The sequence below is a fragment of the Epinephelus fuscoguttatus genome, linkage group LG15 (genome assembly GCF_011397635.1).
Source record: "Epinephelus fuscoguttatus linkage group LG15, E.fuscoguttatus.final_Chr_v1".
In the NCBI taxonomy this organism is placed as follows: domain Eukaryota; kingdom Metazoa; phylum Chordata; class Actinopteri; order Perciformes; family Serranidae; genus Epinephelus; species Epinephelus fuscoguttatus.
Window position 1 is genome coordinate 9,796,521 of NC_064766.1, and position 18,712 is coordinate 9,815,232.

Genomic DNA, 18,712 nt, shown 5'->3' on the forward strand with positions numbered 1-18,712 from the left:
GCTGAAGAAAGCGTGCATCTACTGCTTGCTCACCTAACACTACTGCACTAACTAATATCGCAGCTCAGCTGAGAGTGACACCATTAATGTTTACATCTTGCGCTGTCACAGGCACGAGCCTCTTGTGGATGTATAAACAGCATAGTTTGTTAGAAAGCAAATAGTTCCTACATGAAACTGCTCAACAAGGTCTGTGGATTACCTTGAGGAACCGGGTCATGATTTCTGGAAAGAGACATTGCTGTTGAGTTTTTCAATTTTTTTGTCGCTTTGAGCACCAGTGCCATCTGGTCCTATTATATTCAAGAGAAGGCAGACATCTCTACAGCCGATATCTAACACTCAGCAACTCACACCAAAACAATCTTGATCACCTTGACAAATAGCACTACAGGTAAGAGGGAAATATGTATTTCTGATTTGAAATGTCCTCTTGAACAACAACAGCTCAAACAAACAAGACATAGCGTATAAATTAGTGGGCTTTAGAAGTGGTGGTTGGTGACTTTTGTTACTTTGGACAGAACCAGGCTAGCTGTTTCCCTTTGCTTTCAGGCTTTTTGATAAGCCAAGCTAACTGTCCTGGTTTGTTCTTCTTCTCTCACATTTGTTGCTTGCAGCCTTCTGTGAGTCATGTACTGAGGTGTTATCATGGGACCCTGTACCAAAGCTGTGCAGGAGACACACACAGATGATTCTGATGTTTGTGTTGTCGTAACTTGCTGGGTGAGTTCAATAACAGGCTAATCTCTGACAAACTTGGTGTACTTCCTTTAAACTTACACACTGACACCCATCTGCGCCTGTTAGTTCGCTTGCACTCATGCATCAGACCGTACTCAGTGCGAGAGCATCGTTGTGAGCTATCACCATCAACAGTGGTAAATAATTGAGTAAGCTACTTGTCATGCTGGATTTGCAGAGTGGAGAGCAGAGAGAGCCCCGGGAGCCTTGCGAATACACTGAGACCAAATGAATCATTTGCCGAGCCCACAGACAACATGACTCGTGCGCATGTTCACACCTTGTGTGTGTGGCAGGTGGGAGATTGTGCTTAAATGCGCATGAATGAGGACACGAGAATTTAAACGGTGACAAGTGTGTGTTAGTGCCTGCGCAGGATGTGTGTGTATGGCTACAAATCTGTGAAGCAAGTGTAGGCGTGCATCTGTGCGGAACGCCACAGAGGATTTGTGTACAATATGTTACATAATCCAACTCACACACTCTTCCTCTTGCACCAGATGAACCAGTTTCTGCAGAATTTCATCCAGCACCCTGAGGAGGCAAAGAGAAGAGGCAAACATTCATCATCAGTATCATCTTCGCGACCATCTGTACTGCTGGTTCCCTGCATGGTCCATACCTGCCCTTGATGTTGAAGTTCTTCCCCAGCATCAGGTGTTTGAGGGAGGGGTGCCTGGAGAACGCTGGGATGACAGCCAGCAAGTCAGCATCCAAACCTGCGCACAACACAACACACGCATCAGTGGAGGACGAGTGCAACGCCAGCAATACCACGCTCTCCGGAGCCTTTGTGAAAATCCACCTCCAAGAATATGTTTAATTACGTCTTTCTAAGTATGGAACAGGCATCAAACTTTAAGTGAGTTGCTCGTTAACACAGATAATGAGATGCTGACACATATCGAACAGAAAAAGTCATGTTTTTACTAGATACAATTTCTGGGCTGTCACAGCAGTGAGTCATCATTTACTCTGCCAGGTGCAAACATTTCTGGGTTTCAGAGCTCAGTTTTTTTTTTTCTTCTCATGGTCCATTTTGGAACAAAATCTCACTGCCCACTGAAATTCCAAAATACTCCTAATTAACCCCCCCTACTCCCACCCACTCACATTTTCAAAAGCTCAAGGATGCATGATGCTGCTAAGAGGAAATGGTTACCATGGCAAGATATTTCAGCAACAAAGACTTAAATGCCTCGTTCAGAGAGCAAAAAATATCCATGGTTAAATAAACTCACATGCCTCTGATGTGAAGTGAGTTTATGCTTGTGGACAGGAAACTATGACACGTAGAGCAGGAGGAGAGTAACAAATAGCTTAATGGCTGCTTAGGAGTTAGGGCAGTGGTCATCCCATTGGCTATGGTCTAGGAAGTAGCTGTTTAAATAGTTAGAAAAAACAGTGCTCTGTTAGAGTTATAGAGAAGGTACTTCAGAAGCATCAAATGTAGGGGTAGGGGTTGTAGATATATCAGGACTCCAGTCAGATTCAAAGGGCGACAATGTGATTATAAAATGACTATTGGTGCATCAAAATGTTTCAATTTCTATACAAGAATGTTTTTTGTCCTCACTGCTTGACTACTAGCTACTTGTAAAACATAGTGTATTTGTTATTTATAATATTTTTCATTAATACAGTATTTGTAACCAATGTAAGAGATTTTTAAGCTTTTAAGTCAGGGGGTGCTGGTTGGATTGTTTCCATCTGTGGTTGCACATGCTCAGCCATCCTAACCAAATCTCAAGAAGTGGCTCAGCTTAGAAGGTAAACATGACACCAGAATCATGATCTGAGCTGCAACGATTAATCGATTAATTGATTAGTTGTCAACTATTAATCACAACTTTTTTGATTAATCGATTTAAGCAATTTTTTAAAGTAAAAAAGTGAAAGTTCTCTGATTACAGCTTCTCAAATGTGAATGTTTCCTGGTTACTTCTCTCCTCTAGGACAGTAAATTAAGTATCTTTCAGTTGTGGACAAAACAAAACATCTGAGGACGTCATTTTGGTCTTTGAGAAACACTGATCGCCAGTTTTCACCATTTTCTTATATTTTATAGACCAAAAAACGTACTGATAAATCGAGAAATTAATCGACGATGAAAATAATCATTAGCTGCAGCCCTAGTCACGATATATCTACGAATTGCAAACAATACTGTCACTTCAAGGTTAAGACTATTCAAATTGATTTTGTTACTGAGGTGAAAATCTTCCTTTGATTTAGTTAGTCTGAATTACTGTACACTCAGCCTCACCACCGAGGCAGCACGTGTCAAGAAATGGTGATTAGAAATATATTCTAAAAATGAATCATAAGGAACAAAAAAACCCACAATCGTGTTGAGGACATGTTTTTTCTCTTTTGCTATAAAATGGGAGTTCACAACATAACTTCAAGGCCTATAGGATTTTGAAAGCAATATCATAGGTGATAAACGTGGTAATATAGGGAGCCCTAGGGCAAAACTTTTCTGGGGTTGGAATATTTAATTTATACATCCATGATATCGATCTACAGCCTACATATATTAATAACATTAGCCTATATAATATTGATAATGTTATAATATTACTATACAAGCTTTTATATTTGACCCAGGCTAAGGAGCATGTGGCCGTGCATATCTGGTCGGGCATTAGTGGTGTTCAGCCTTCGGTCTACCTGGAGCCGTTCCACAGAGCTAGGCAACTGCTCGCTGTGATGAAGGCTTTTACAAAATATAGCCTAATACTGTCCCACATTTACTATACATTTTATGGGTGATTAAAACATAGCTGTAAATGCTTAAATGCCAGTCAGAATACAGTCCAATAAAAATTCTCCAACTCAGCTAGATTTACTGCTGCACCGCAAGTCCACGCCGAGTCAAAGTAGAGTAAATGAGCTGAGACCTGGTGTGAGATTTAACTGGAGTGTCTGCTCACGTCCACATTGATAAATGCTGAGCTTTGCGTGAAAATTTGCGTATGCCTTATTTTTTTGTTGTACATTCTTTTGTAAACGAGGGCCAATGTGATTGGGACTGAGATTAGCTAATAATGAAGGACCTGTCAGGAAATTCGCACCTCTTTAGTACATTATCAACTGACAAATCTGTTCAATAACCAAATACCAAAACCAATGAACAAGCTGTGAACCTGGGACTGTTGGGGTCCCTGATTGTCTGGTGCACCAAGTCTGGGTCCTTGCTGACTTTGCCCTGTTAGTAATCCTGACTTGAATATAAAAGAAAAAGCTCTTGCTTCCTTATGAATGAGTGCATCATTGTTGTGTTATGCAGCACTGCGTTAATTCAGAGCACCAAAGTCACACTTGCACCGGGTGATTGACATCAGCTGCTTCATTCATATTTCAAAATTACTGGCTCGTTCATCAGCTGCTTGGCTACCAGCAATCATATTCTTGCAGCTGTACAGCTCTGACACTTCACTATTACTCTGCTGATACACTAATGGTAACAATGTTTGCTCCCTCCACTACCTCGACCTCCTCCTTATGTGATTAGCTTTTGGTACTGTTGATTTTACTAAGCTTTAATGTTGACGTAAGTTTATTCAGGAGGATTAACATTCCCAGCAGAATCCTTAGGGCTGTTCAAATTCTTCAGAGCTTCCTTAAAGAGCAGAGCCTTTTCTGACAAATCAAACTAAAATTTTGTTGTATCCTGTGTACAATGACAGTAATGCTTCTTATCTTATCTAAATCTAACTTTACAGTATAAGCATTTGCTGTAAATTAGCAATTCCTTGTCATATGTATTCTTGTTGTTGCGTTGATAAAAACATTGAAAAAATTTAGATCTTAGAGTTTAAAAAAAACATTAAAATACATCTTGACACCTTTCATGTAATGCCATTATCTAAAGGGAAACTCCAACAACTTAAAACTAAAAGTGCCGGATTCGACAATTCTCAAAATGCAACTCATTCGCATCATTTGTTAGACACCCTGCTGCCTGCTAAATGCCCACCTCTCTTAAACCCCACACCTCCAGTTTGTAACTCAGGTTTTCTTTTAAAATTTGGAACATCCAAGCCGACATAACCCTGATGACATTATTATGACATCATTACTTTCGTAAACTTTGGATAACTCCCTTCTAAACTGCAGAAGATATTACATGACTGTTTTCACAGGATGAATGCTGTAAAACTAAGATGATGGGTCTCGTTGCCACTGACGTTGTTAAGCATGTCATGTTGATTGAAATGTTTTGGATGTAAAACCTCTTCAAACCCATCGGACTGTCTATGACCTGCTTGAGCTAATGCTAGTTAGCTGCTTAGATTGTGTAAACGTACATAAACTCATCAGTATGGAGATCAGGGATGCAAACAGGTGTATGGTCAAAACCGAGAGCTTGTCAAAGCGAAATTTTGAATATTAAAACACACAAACACTAATTTGGAAGAATATTGTGTATTCCAAAACAGAACAAATCCATTGAGCCATCATGACCATCTCGCTAGAGGTCTAAATCATTTCTTCACGTTCTTTACAGCGAACAAAGAGGGTAGACTGGCCTACTACAAATAACGTGTCAGTTTCAAACTACAGTAAGAGCCATCTGAATATCCTGGGGCAAGTGCCCTTAAGTGTTAGATAATAGTTTTTACATCTGGACTGTATAATAATAATAAAGAAGAAATAAAGAAATATTAAAATACACTAACACTCAATTTCCCTCATTCTGCAAACAGAGTGCAGTTCAACCTACCTCTTTCCACAATTTCTTACAATATATACATATATATATATATATGTATATGTATATATATATATATATATATATATATATATGATGCAGTATATACATGGACTTATCAGCGTTTTATAAGCAACCATTTCAAAATTACTTAACAAATACATTATATTTACTGCCTTTGAACTCTACCAAACCAACTAGCCGACCAAAAACGTGGAAAGAATAAATGAATGAATGAAAATGAAAGTAAAGTAGCTGCCTACAACAGGCCATTTTACTTTCACTGTAACAGTGCTGGTATGCGGAACAAGATCTGAATGATGAGTTCATATTTCACACAGAATCTGAATCCACATACTGCCTTTGAATCGACCCCCTCTTGAAGTCGAATCTTTTAATCCTCTCTCTTTCTACAAATCTTTATTATATTCTTTCCATATTTCACCCATTTGTTAGCAAAATAGTTAAAGAACCTCCATTAATCGCGCAATTTAAATGTGAAAAGTCTCATTGACTGACTGTCACCTCTGTGTATGTGGAGAAGGAGAGGGGCGGAGGAAGCAGAGCTGTGGAAACATCCTGCAGTCCAACATACTATCATGCATTTAAATAACTTATTAGACGGGTATATATAGAGATATAGAGAAAGGTGACGTTTAGAGAGCAAGGCCAAATAAGCAACTCCGCTTTAGAAACAAGCCCAAAAACAACGCAACCTGCGACTACCAATATTTGTGAGTTACTTTAAAAACAAGCCCAAAGTCGCAGCTAATAAGCGGACCTGACAACCCTGCCCTATTCGTAGCACTCTATGATCTTTGATCCAGCAGCACATCATCCAAATGAAAACAAGTGGTTCACGCTTGCGCATGCACTACACAATTGTTTTGCGCACAGCTTAGTCATCTTCTCATTTCGTTTGTGTTAGTGGAATTATTAACCAGGCTCTTCCACGTCCAAGGCCCATCCTAGAAACCCATCCCAAATATACAACAGTTGACCTCATTGATTGAAGCGAATAAAAACCTAGGTTATTAAATGAAGTTTTACGGTAGTACTCCAAATTTTGAGTAGACTATAGAGATTGACACTGACACTTTCATTTATCACTAGATCCATTTTAAAAGGATGCACTTCAAATGAAAAACTGCACGTCGGTGTGCACACCATGATGAATGTCAAATGTGAAATGTCCGAATCTGAAAATACACACCAACAGACCATCTATGTCCATCCTTTGTGGGTGTGTGCAGACATGTCTCTTACCATTATCAGAGATGTCTAAAGTCCCCACACATGAAACTCGAGGGAACAGCTCCTGAATCACCCCAGCACCCGCTGACCTCAACTGTGGGAGGATAACAGAGTGGCATGAGACATGATGGGATGGCCACGAGCGTTAATCTGTGAAGAAGATGAGTGAATATACCCACAGCACAGACTAACAGAGCATACCTCACAGCTGCTGATGTCCAGGTGTAAATCAGTGATATGAGGGTTATTGGACAGACCTAGGAACAGAGCCCTGAAGGGAAACACAGGCAGGGCAGGATGGGGAAAGAGAGACAGAACAGGGGGATGCAAAAGCAAAGAGAGAGAGAGGGGAAGGGAGAGATTAATGAAAGGGCAGATAAGGAAAGAGAGGAGAGAACAGAATGATGGGTAGATAAGAAGGAATGGGGGGAGAAACAAAGGACAATTAATGGACAAAGGTAAGACTAAAATGACAGAGAAAAAAACAGAGGATCAGTCCCACATAAATCCAATTGCTTCTTTTCCTCCTTCTAACAACCTGAACGGATCATCCAACCTCTCCCCGCCGCCCCATCCTGCCCCACGTTCTCCTTTGCACACCTAAAAGTTTTAGAGCCATCTTAAAGGCTTTACAGAAAAGTAGCTTAAAAAGAAGATCCGTAGCTCACTAACTTCCCACCAGAAATCACCTTCAAAAACCAAACCTCCAATATTTATTCAGGAGAAGTGGCCAATTGTTGCTCATGCACACAAATACACACACAAGCCCAGCTGGATACAAAAAGAAAACTGCATTCGCACATCAAGACTCAGCTGGAGGTTGTTCTTGTGCAACGAACACACATTTATGAGTTATGCACCATGAGGAGGTAAAGAGGAGAAAGTGGGGAGTCTGCTCCGTCCATTTGGCTGCAATCCATCATGCAGCACACAATCATCTCGACTGTTGGCAGTTTGCTTTGTTTACTCTGCTATTGATTGTGTTTTTTGGCTACGAGAAGCTACCAGCAGGTTACACACTTAACAGAGAAACTGTAATATAGCAATATTCTGTTTATTCTCGTAGGGGAAACTTGCTCTTTGTTTGGCCGCTCTCTGAGCTGGTTTAGCCACAGATCTCCTGAAGCTGGTAAGGATACAGAGTGTTGCACAAAGACACGTCAGCACAGTGGACGCCAGCCAAAATGGGGGCTTCAATCTGTGTCCTCTGATTGAAGGCCAGTCTACCAACATAATAGAAAATGGCTCCGCTGTCGAGGAAAAGTGTTTGAAACCTAATGCGAGCCTTGATGATTAACTCTCACTGATGGTTTGGATGCAAACTACACTCCATATGGTGCGAGCTATTTTAATGTTCAAGTCTGACACAATAAAAACTGAAAAATCTTATAGTTTAAGAGTCTCCTCTTTAGGTTGAATATAAAATTTAAAGGGCTTCAGCAGTGATCCCTCTTGTGCGTGATTTAGACAGTGCTTTAAACGGAAGCACCTTACAGCATCATGAGTGGACACACTTTTAGCATGAGTGGTCCCAATGGGAATTCATCCGTTATGACTTTGAATCTGACTAAACATTGTCAGCAGCACAAATGGTTGTTGACACAGAGAGGCAGCATCAGTAAAAACTGCTGGTAACACACTTAAAGAGGTAGACAGTAAATCATATGGCAATTCATGTAGCCCATTATGTGTAACTTACATTTAGACCTATCATGATGGCTACTTTTGTTGGGCGATATATTGCCATAAAAATACTTACGATAAACTATTACTACTACTACTATTATTGTCATTCTGAGAACATTTTATGCCACTAACAAAATCATCATATAATAACATAATAATACAAATACAGCCTTTCAAAGTCCAGTGAACCTTCGGTTCTTAGGAATATTCAGACATTGGAGTATTTAACCCTATGGGCCCTAGGCCTTTTTGGGGTATTTTTACTGCCTTTACTTTTAAGCTCATATCACAGTCATTATAAAGGCTACATACACATGCTATATCTTGGGTTTTGTTTTTTTTCTCAGGACAATCTGGGCTAACCAGATTTGCCATCATCACATGTCCTTCTATGTGCCTGTATTTTATATTAATTTTTATATCAATGAAAAAAAAATAACAATCTGTGTTACTAAATTCTTACATTTTTACATGTATCTCACCATAGCAAGTTGGAAGAAGACATATTCTACCATATATGAAGAGGGGAGACTCTCTGGAATCTGGCAATATAAGAACCATGATGGTGGGACATTCTGTCACTTCACAGCTGTCCAAAACATGTGGTTTGTGCCAGGCGGACATAATTGCCAGCATTTTTTCACTATTGCAAGAAATTCCATTGACTCATTCACAAGCTAAAAATGTGTTTTATCTGAAGGAAACATGCAATATTTACATCTAAGATCATAGAAAAATAGTAATAATATTATTCCTCACTATATGAAGTGACTGATACCAAGATCTGTATAATGGATTGTAAAGAAATTTGTCAGGTTTTTATTTTGTAGACAATTGATCTGTATTTACTGCATGATAGGATGACAGCACAGTGATGTGTTTGGTATCACTGGAAAGCTCTGGTCCTGCGCTTTCATGTGAAATGTGTGGCATTTCTGTGGGACCCTGCATTCGCGAGTAATCCATCCATCCTGTATGAAAGCTTTGTTATACATAATTTTAGTGTAATTTTATCATTGTTTTTCCTTCTGAAAACATAAGACTACCAACAAGTGCTTGGTCCTGTCAGAAAGCTGCGGTTCCTCTGTTTCTGGTGATATGGGTGGCTTCTCACTATGACGCATGGTCGCAGAGAAAAGAGGAGAACAGGTGTGAATTTGGACGCACTTTGCCTCATTCGGGACCATGGGGTTAAAAAATATTAACATTTTTAAGAAGTGATCAATACCTGTTAACATATATGAGAAAGTATATGTAAAACTGTAGTGCTTTTACAGGAGCAGCCTAAAATTTGACACTTGTCAGTTTGAGATTCAATATAAAATCAGGCCAACAAAAACAAAACCAAGTGATGCCTCTTGCAACAAATCGATAAGCACAGCAAAGCTCCAGGAACATCGCAGTTACTTCTATAATCCAGCCCGTATGCTGCAGTTGGCTCCCGGGGATTGACAGCCTGGGAACCCAGTGATTCACTGGTGGATTTATGAAGTAGAGAATGAAGTCATTAAAGGGTGAAACTACAAACAACCTACTTTCTGGCTCATTGCCAGAGGATGGCAAGCTAATGACTATCAGGACTGTGCCGCTTCCACATCAAGAGTGTAGCTGCAGGCTACCGGTAAGCTACCCTGTGTCGTCTTTGAAGAGTATTTTTCTTCTGACTCGTACAAGTAGGTGGGGGAGGAGAGAAAGAAAAGAGAGAATCGCTGCGTTCAAGTCTCGTAATGATTGAGAAAACCCTGCTGTGTATACTGGCAAGATGTTTGCTAAAATGTTGGTGACACTTATCTAAACAAACATGCGTGTAAACACAAGGGGTCATATCAAGGTCAGCAAAATTATTGAGGCCATGTCCATATATCCTGCGATAACTAGGTAAAGTATGAACCTTCTTTATAGCTAAACATATTATTTCAGAAGTTTTAATTCATCATTAGTCTCCACATTTATGTGAGCTGCTGGACTCTAATCTCAGAAGGAACACTGACCCCAATATTAAAGTAAGGAAATATTTCACCTCCATATTGGCTCATTTAAAGTATTTCATTTCTTCACAAATTTCACAGGCTTAGCTGTGGATCTGATTTACTCCTATGTGTGCATGAAATCAATGATAGAAATGCTGGGAGACGTATTGTTAATATTAAATAAAACAGGGTTTTTTTGACCAATGCATTCATTTGTTTCATCATTTCAAGTCCTGTATAATATCCCCATAATATTCCAATTAGTCGTTTGATAATAATCTAGTAAGATCTATATCTCTACCCACTGATTTTATCCATCCGTTCTTATTCATTTACATATCATACAATAACATACTTTGTTTTCGTCTCCACAATAGTGAGTATATTCATCTCTCTCACATAATATCAGGATAATATTACATGGACTGTTTGATGGGTCTATTAACGCGTCCTCTTGGCTTGTACTGCAGTTCATTTTGCCAACTCAGTATGCACATCCTGTCCAGAGGTTCTGTGAATAAAGAGGAAGTAAGTGTTTGCCAATTGGCTGTCACAGGGGGTGATACACTAGTCAAGGATGATAACCGTCAGTGTGGAATATTCATGACATAACCACATCATGAATGCTACAACTAATACGGTGGCAAATACAAACACCAACAGAAAATTTGGTAACCAAATGAGTGAGCACTGGGGTGTCATCCACTGATTATAATACTACTACTGTCATCAGAGATGTGCTGATCCTACCGTTTGTCAACCCAAAACAGATTCAGACTTTAATTTCAGGCATTTGCAAATTTGTAGATACTGAGTATCAAAACAATACCAGTGCTCTGTTCACGTAAACGTGAAATCTGCAAACCTCGCTGTGTTAAACTCACTGGAATCATTTCAATGTGAGGCTAGGGACTGCTTCATTTATAGTGACAATGACAAAGAAACTGTGTTTAATGTGGGTCAGTTATGTCATGATACCATGCTATTTTGCAGATGCAGATTCCAATTGAGCATATTCAGCCTGTGCATGCCTAACTATCAAACTAGAGGTCATTGTGTTTGCACTACACTAACAACTGATGTATACAGAACCACATAAGCACAAGCACTTAACATATTACCTTCACACTTGAAGCCTCGATAAATCGCACATTTTATCATGTAATGCATTGCCATTGTGAACGTAAATGAGCACATAACAGTAACAGTTATCATTTATTGCCATGCCTTTCAGTTCTTCACTGATAGTCATGATTTACTCATGTGTAAAGTGTAAATTGTGTAGTTTGGTTTGGTGTACTGGTGCAAGCATTGACCTCTGGCCTCAATGTCTTTTAAGAGCTGTAAATCGGTGCAAAGGTCAGGGCCTTATGTAAGATGTCATATGTAGGCTATGTAATATAATGCCAGCATGACAGTGAAACTATGTCACATGCAAGATGAGTGGCATTTCCATTTTTGGTTAAAGCTTAACATATGTGCTCTTTTGGGGAAAGGTCAGTGACCATATGTAAGCAGTGGAGAACCAATTCTTTAAGACTTCTGTGATTTTGTTGAAACCATAGGAGGGGATGGGGGGGCTTACTTGGCTTCCCGACTCAGGTGTAATCTCTCCAAAAAATATTGTATAAAATATATTTTCCCTCAACCCATCAAACGCTTTGTGTGCTTATTTCCTGAGTGCTGAGTGTTTGCAGGCAATTTCCACTACACCACCTCAAGCAATGAATCCTGATAACAGTATTTGTAGTTCTCTATTTACTCTGTGCTGCTGGATTCTTCAAACTTGAATATGTTCCTTGACCCCCTGTATATATGGGCTTAACATGCTACTTGGATTTAGATGGAGCTTGGTATCTTTATAACACTTGCATCAAGCACTGAATTATATTTAGATTTTCCCCACATGTGAAAATACATAGCTTACTTCTCACAGGTCACTTACTCTGTCAAAACTGCCTTAAAAACACTGTGAATATCTTCATAGTGTATTTTAAAAGTTTGTTTTGATGTTGTTCTTGGATTTATTTGTTGATTTTTGCACTTATTTCTTTTTATATCCAAGAGATGGATTTTGTAAGTAGCTTGGCCATATGCATCCGTTATCACCTCCCAAGGTTGTTTGGGGGATAACATCTTTAATACAGTTTGAGTGCATTTACATATAAATTTTATTCTTTTTGTTGTATGGAATTATAATCTGATCAGCCCAGATACATATATAAACCAGGAAAGTGCACTCTGTAGAGTGCAGATCTCCACCAAGCGCCTGCCCGAGCTTATCACAGCCACTCTAGACAATTCTTGTAATTTCAGCAGACACGCCACAGTGCATTTCAAAAGCTAATCAAATACACACCTGGTCTGTTTTTGACGGAGCCAGAATGCGTTGCTCAGAGCACTGTATGTGAAATGTAGATACAATATATTATGAGGATGAATGTATTTTTATTAACTAGATACAGCCACAAATCAAATATCCCAAAAACTGGCAGGCGAAACGATCTGCCTCTGAAATGCTCCTGTTGTGGTATGACGCCGTGCAGTGAACAGAACAAAACCTTAGCGCAGCTGTGCCCGGTGGGGGTCCCTCCTGGCTCCCTTACAGTCAGGATAGAGTGAAGCTAGCAAAAATGAGGACCAATTCTTCTCATGACGTGCCTATCTTTAGCAGATTATAGCATGTCGGGTATGGAATAAATCAAAATGCTCCGGTTCAAAGTGAAATAAAAATTTTCCGTGGATATCAGTTAGAGGTATAAATGCTCAGAAGTCTAGTGTGTTTCATTTTTGTAACTTAAAGGCTTCAGAAAACATACAAGACACATTTTTAGGAAAAGTCATAGGAAGAGAAGCTTGTAGGTTTTATCTAAACAGAGTTATTTGCATTATAAAAACCCAAACGGTCTGTCAGACCGTCGTGGCCGTTCTAGTGTTAAGAGGAGTGAGGAGTCAGCAGTTAATGACGGTATAAAACTATTAATAAAACAGATTTTTCAACAACTGTGTATCACTGCAACTACAAGAAGACCTTGAGCATATACATGTGCACCTTAAATATTAGGCTGACTGGTCCAGTAGTTTGCAAGATTAGCTGGGGACAGACAGAAACACCCACACACAAACACACACAACCTAAAGCACAGTCCACTCCAAGCTTACGCCTAGCGTGAATAATAATGACACATGCAGAAGGGGTCAAACTGAATGAGGTTACTGTAGAACGTACAGACGCTCCTTTTTCATCTGTTTGCAATTCAGACTATACAAGTGATTTGCATCTTACACGTGCTTAAGGATGTTTCAGAGGTCCCTTTAAATCCTTGTCTGTGACAGTGACTCACCTCAGTGAATCAGGGGGGACTTTCATACAGGCCAGGCTGACATGGGTCAGGCTGAATGCGGAGCTGAAGAACTGGCGGAAAGTTGGCAGGGAATCTCTCGCTTTCCTGGAAAAGAACAGCAAAGAAAACAAAAGAAAGATTTTAAGCTGCGAAGGAGTGGGAGGGAAGAGCGGGACAGAAAGTGAGCACAAAAGATGGACCACAATCAGGCAGTTAGACAGAAAATGAAAGGTGGCGAGCAGATAAGAGACTGATCGAGACAAGACAGCGGATGACAGAAGGAGTTGATATGCTGATAGAAAGTGACAGAAATTTTGCAGCAGACAAGCAGAGAACTGACAGAGGAGGAACAGGAAAAACAGCGTGCCAGAAAGAAAGGGACAGAAAGAAGTAGACAGATGCTAGCTGTGACATTTAGGTCAGTGTTATATCAACCAGACGCTGAAAAGGTGAAGTTGGCATTAATTACTGCCACCAGTTAAAAAGGTAACACTGACCAATTATCCAACCATCTGCTTGGCGTATAGTACATTAGCCTGTCATCAGAGGAAGGACAGAGACAATGTCTGTGTGTATGTAAGACATCCCTCTGAGCTACAATACATAAGGGGACCACCCACCGCATTTACAGGATGGATACAGTACACTGGTTCCGATCTGTGTTTAGAACTTGTCAAAGCAGCCAATCTGCCATTTCAGCCCCCACTGCACAAATAATTCACCGCAGGGGAGGATGAGAAAGGGGGTCTGGAGACAGCGGGAGAAAGTGATGAGAGGCAGGGGAGGAGAGAGGGAGAGGGGGAGAGGGAAGGAGGGGGAGGATGTATTCATCTTCCAGAAAAATGAGGTTTGTTTTTCAGGGAAAGATTACCTGCTACCTCTCTTCAGGCAGCTGATATGTTGTTTACTTGTGCAGCACAGACAGCTTTTATTTTTATTTTTTTTTTTACAGCACATTTTTTCACCCTCATCCTGATAAACAACGAGCATTGTTGCAATGATGAGGCACTCTGAACAGCATCATTAATATGACTCATTATTTCAGTTATTCATAAACTACAATGCAAAAGTCTCATCAATAAATCTACAAACAGAGAAAAGAGAGAGAGACACTTGTACTTTCAGATAATTTTTTCTGCGGCATTATCATTTCATGGAAACCTTTTTCATGGCCGACGAGGCTTAGTCCCATAAACGGGATGCGGTCGTTAACATTACTCACTACAGCTGTGTGTTTCCTGCTACGACATGTCAAAATGTCTGCAAACGAATGCAACATGTTTTGTTTACTTTGATTGCACTCATTTTCTTTTGCTACAGAATCAATTAACACCAGATGGTTGAGTGAATAATTTTCTTTCAAAATAAAGCAACTCATCATAGAGTAATGGAGTAATAAAGAAAAACAGCCATGCTAGCGGGTCTGTGAGGCCACAACAGCGCTTTGAGCTGCGTGCTATCGTCAGCATACTGACACTCTCCGGATGACAAAGGAAAACACTGACTTTTAGCAGGTATGATGTTCACCATATGTTTGCTTTCCTAATTTAGCATGTTAGCATCTTAACAGTTGCTAATTACCACTAGACACAGAGTGCAGCAGCAGTTGATGGGAATACTGTTAGTTTTCAGGAAATCTGTCACAAAAAGTAATGGACAAAGTTAAATTGAAAAGTTAAACTCTTAACCTCATGGGATCACTTAAGATATTAGGCACCATGTGTGTCTTTACTAAATTCTATAATCATTCATCCTAAATTTGCCTAGATTTCTCAGTCTGGACCAAAAGCACCACCGTTAGTGAAGCTGGAAAAATGACCTCATTGTTTGTGTGGTCTATTGCCGTATATGCAAGGATCATTTGTATTCTATACCATGGATATAGTGACCTTTACTACTTTAAATCCTGCTGATTCTTCAAATATGCTCCAAACTATGAGCTGCATCTTAGTTAGTTGACGACTGCACAATTGCTGATTCACAGAATTGTTGCCGAATCACATTTAATAAAAAACTATTTCAAAGTCAAATGCTGTATGCTTTTCATACTATGGTTACATGTCATATTTACAAGGCATTTGCCTGTCTATAAATTTTAAACATATGCTTTAGATCTTTAAAGTTATTTCTGCTGTACTGATACTTCAGCTCCTTTTTGATTTTTATCTTGACTTGTCAAGTGACATTTCATCTGACTTCACAAACACTTTGCATTTCACTAAAACCCTGGACTAATTTCATCCCAACAAAATTAACCAACACATCAAAACCTTTCAACTTCCACTCACATTTGAACTACCTTTAGTGTTTTAACTTTCACTGACACTAGAACTCCTTGCAATGACTTCAGCTGACACTTTAACTGTTTAACTTACCCCTATACAAAGGCACAACATGACTCAAGACCATAGACTATGAAATAATGAACGTAGCTATCGTGACGTCACACACTTGGTGTTTTGGAGCCAGAAGTAACCTTATTTGGATGAGATGGTGAAGCAGTGGAGGAGCAAGGGGTGGATCTGACTTGTAGGATCTAGCGATGCCTTGCAGGCAGCCTGTCACTCCAGTAGCCTCGCCCTTCAATATGCATAACTTTAAGCCTTAATAAAATGTAAAAGGGTAGGATATATACACTGATCAGCCAAAACATTAAACCACTGGTGAGTGAAGTGAATAACATTGATCATCTTGTTGCAGTGCTATGTCCTGCAGGGAAACCTTGGGTCCTGGCATTCATGTGGATGCTACTTGACACGCTCCACACACTCGAACACCATTGCACACAAAATAAACCCCCTCATGGCAACAACACTTGTCAATGGCAGTGCCCCCCCTGCAGGACAGTGCACCATGCCACACCACAAAAACTGCTCAGGAATGACCTGAGGAACATGACAGAAAGCTCAAGGCATAGACCTGGCCTCCAAATACCCAAGATCCCGATGTGATCGAACATTTGAGGAACGTGCTGGTATAGAGGTACCCCCGATCCACGGTGGCCAATTCCGGTCCTTTGTCATGTTCCTCAGGTCATTCCTGAGCAGTTTTTGTAAGCATGGTGCATTGTCCTGCTGAGGGGCCACTGCTACTGAGGAGTGCTGTTGCAATGAGGGGGAGGGGGGTACATGGTCTGTACTGGTGTTTATGTGGGGGGAGCATGACAAGTAGCATCCACATAAATGTTAGAACCCAAAGTTTCCCGTCAGAACTTTGCATTGTAACAAAATGATCAATGTTGTTCACTTCATTTGTCAGTGCTTGTAATGTTTTGGCTGATCTGTGTATAAAAGTCCACCCCCGTGCAGTTGTTATGTTAAAATTAGCTGTAAAGACTAAAACTGTTTTTTTGCACAAGGTTGTAAACATGTTTATTTCTGCAGTAAAGTTGGGCATTTTAACACAGGGACCTAAGGGGATTCATTTACTTTCAGAGTCAGCCTCACGTGGCCATTCAAAAAACTGCAGTTTTTGGCATTTCTGCGTTGGGTTTATCTTGTAGCCCTTGAGTTTGCTGCTTGCTCAAGACTCAACATCATAAAATATTTAAATTACAAATCTTCCTAGTGAACATATTCAGTTGTGAGCACACAACCTTTCTTCTCAGAAAATGCCTTTTTGTAGTAACAATTTTCATTATCATTATTTGCTACAAACCTTAACTGTAGATAAAGATATTCTTTTAAAATAAACCCCCACATCTTTAAACATTAGGAAAATATCAGCATGACCTGACTTTCAGTATCTCCACTGATGCAAATTCAGCCTAAACCGACATATCAGAAGTATATTTATAATATGTCGGAACCTCTAGGACACCATAACTGAAAACCTGCCTTGCACTTTCCTCTCTGATTACTGAGCCAACTTTGTCGTGCGCCCATGTGTTCGGCACAGCTGTTTAATTGGAATGAGAGCAGTAATGTGACTGGCTAAGAATATAATGAATAATCGCTACACCCCACCAATTTCTATTCCGCTTCACCAAATTCCTTTGTGCATATTGCACCCTGAGTATGAGCAGTTATTGTCCTTGTGCACATGACCCAGTGATTTACACTGATTGTTATGATTGCACTGTAAGAGCATAAGACCATCAGGATTTGATTTAGGACCTGTCGGTAACTTAACAATAATACCAACCACAATAAGCTTTTGGCGCATGCTCATTTCAAAGAATATACACACAGATACTACGCCAGAATAATCGTTCTATTTCTTGAACTATAGCATCATTTTTTCCCCAGTGATTAGGAAAATGTATGGCTGACCAAACTGCATGTCTTTCATAATGCTGTGACATTCACCCCGCACAGATAAAACCATGTTAACTTGGTTAAAAGATAAAACTTTATGTAGCAAGAGGAAAGAAATGAAAGAAAATGTGAGATAAAGAGACAGAAAAAATGGAGAAGAAAATTAAGTTATGAAGGGTAAAAAATAGAAAAGGTCATAAAGGGGTGAGAAAGGATAAAGACATTAAGATAGTAGTGAGGGGAAACCAGGCAGCTGCATTACGAGCCCCTGTCATTGCTATTGTGATAACCTCCCAGTGTGTGGAACACCAGCTCTTCTTTGACCCATTTGTAATGATTAGCATACAGCCTGTCAGGACTCCGCTGATACAGAATGGCTTCTGTCGCATAAGCAGATACGGTGTCACTGTCTCTCTCACAAAACCGTCCCCTGGGAGCTGCATCAGCAACTTGTTTCCACACGTGTCAATGTGTGTAACTGTATCTACATGGACTGCTCATTGTCTCTTGCAAGTGCCACATCTGTGTGTGTGTGTGTGTGTGTGTGTGTGTGTGTGTGTGTGTGTGTGTGTGTGTAACTCCAGTGCGTGTTTGTGTGTGTGATGGGTGAAGGAGGGGTCTGAGGCGGTTCGTTCCATATTCATGAGCGGCAGTCGGGCGGTTCTTATCAACTCGGTTCAGCTTTGTGGCTCCGTGTTGTCACCACAACACTGCAGCCGTCTGACCGGCAGCACTGAGCCA

General features: G+C 40.1%; 1 protein-coding gene across 3 annotated transcripts in view; it reads right to left on the reverse strand.

Moving 5' to 3' along the window:
• carmil3 (capping protein regulator and myosin 1 linker 3) overlaps positions 1-18,712 on the reverse strand; it is a 116,220-nt gene that overhangs the window by 35,832 nt on the left and 61,676 nt on the right. For all 3 annotated transcript variants that reach the window (XM_049598872.1, XM_049598873.1, XM_049598871.1), the window contains exons 17-21: positions 13,716-13,820; positions 6,917-6,986; positions 6,728-6,809; positions 1,367-1,463; positions 1,224-1,278 (exon numbers count right to left, since the gene is read on the reverse strand). In XM_049598872.1, coding sequence (XP_049454829.1) covers positions 1,224-1,278; positions 1,367-1,463; positions 6,728-6,809; positions 6,917-6,986; positions 13,716-13,820 — 409 coding nt within the window. The remainder of the gene's footprint in view (positions 1-1,223; positions 1,279-1,366; positions 1,464-6,727; positions 6,810-6,916; positions 6,987-13,715; positions 13,821-18,712) is intronic.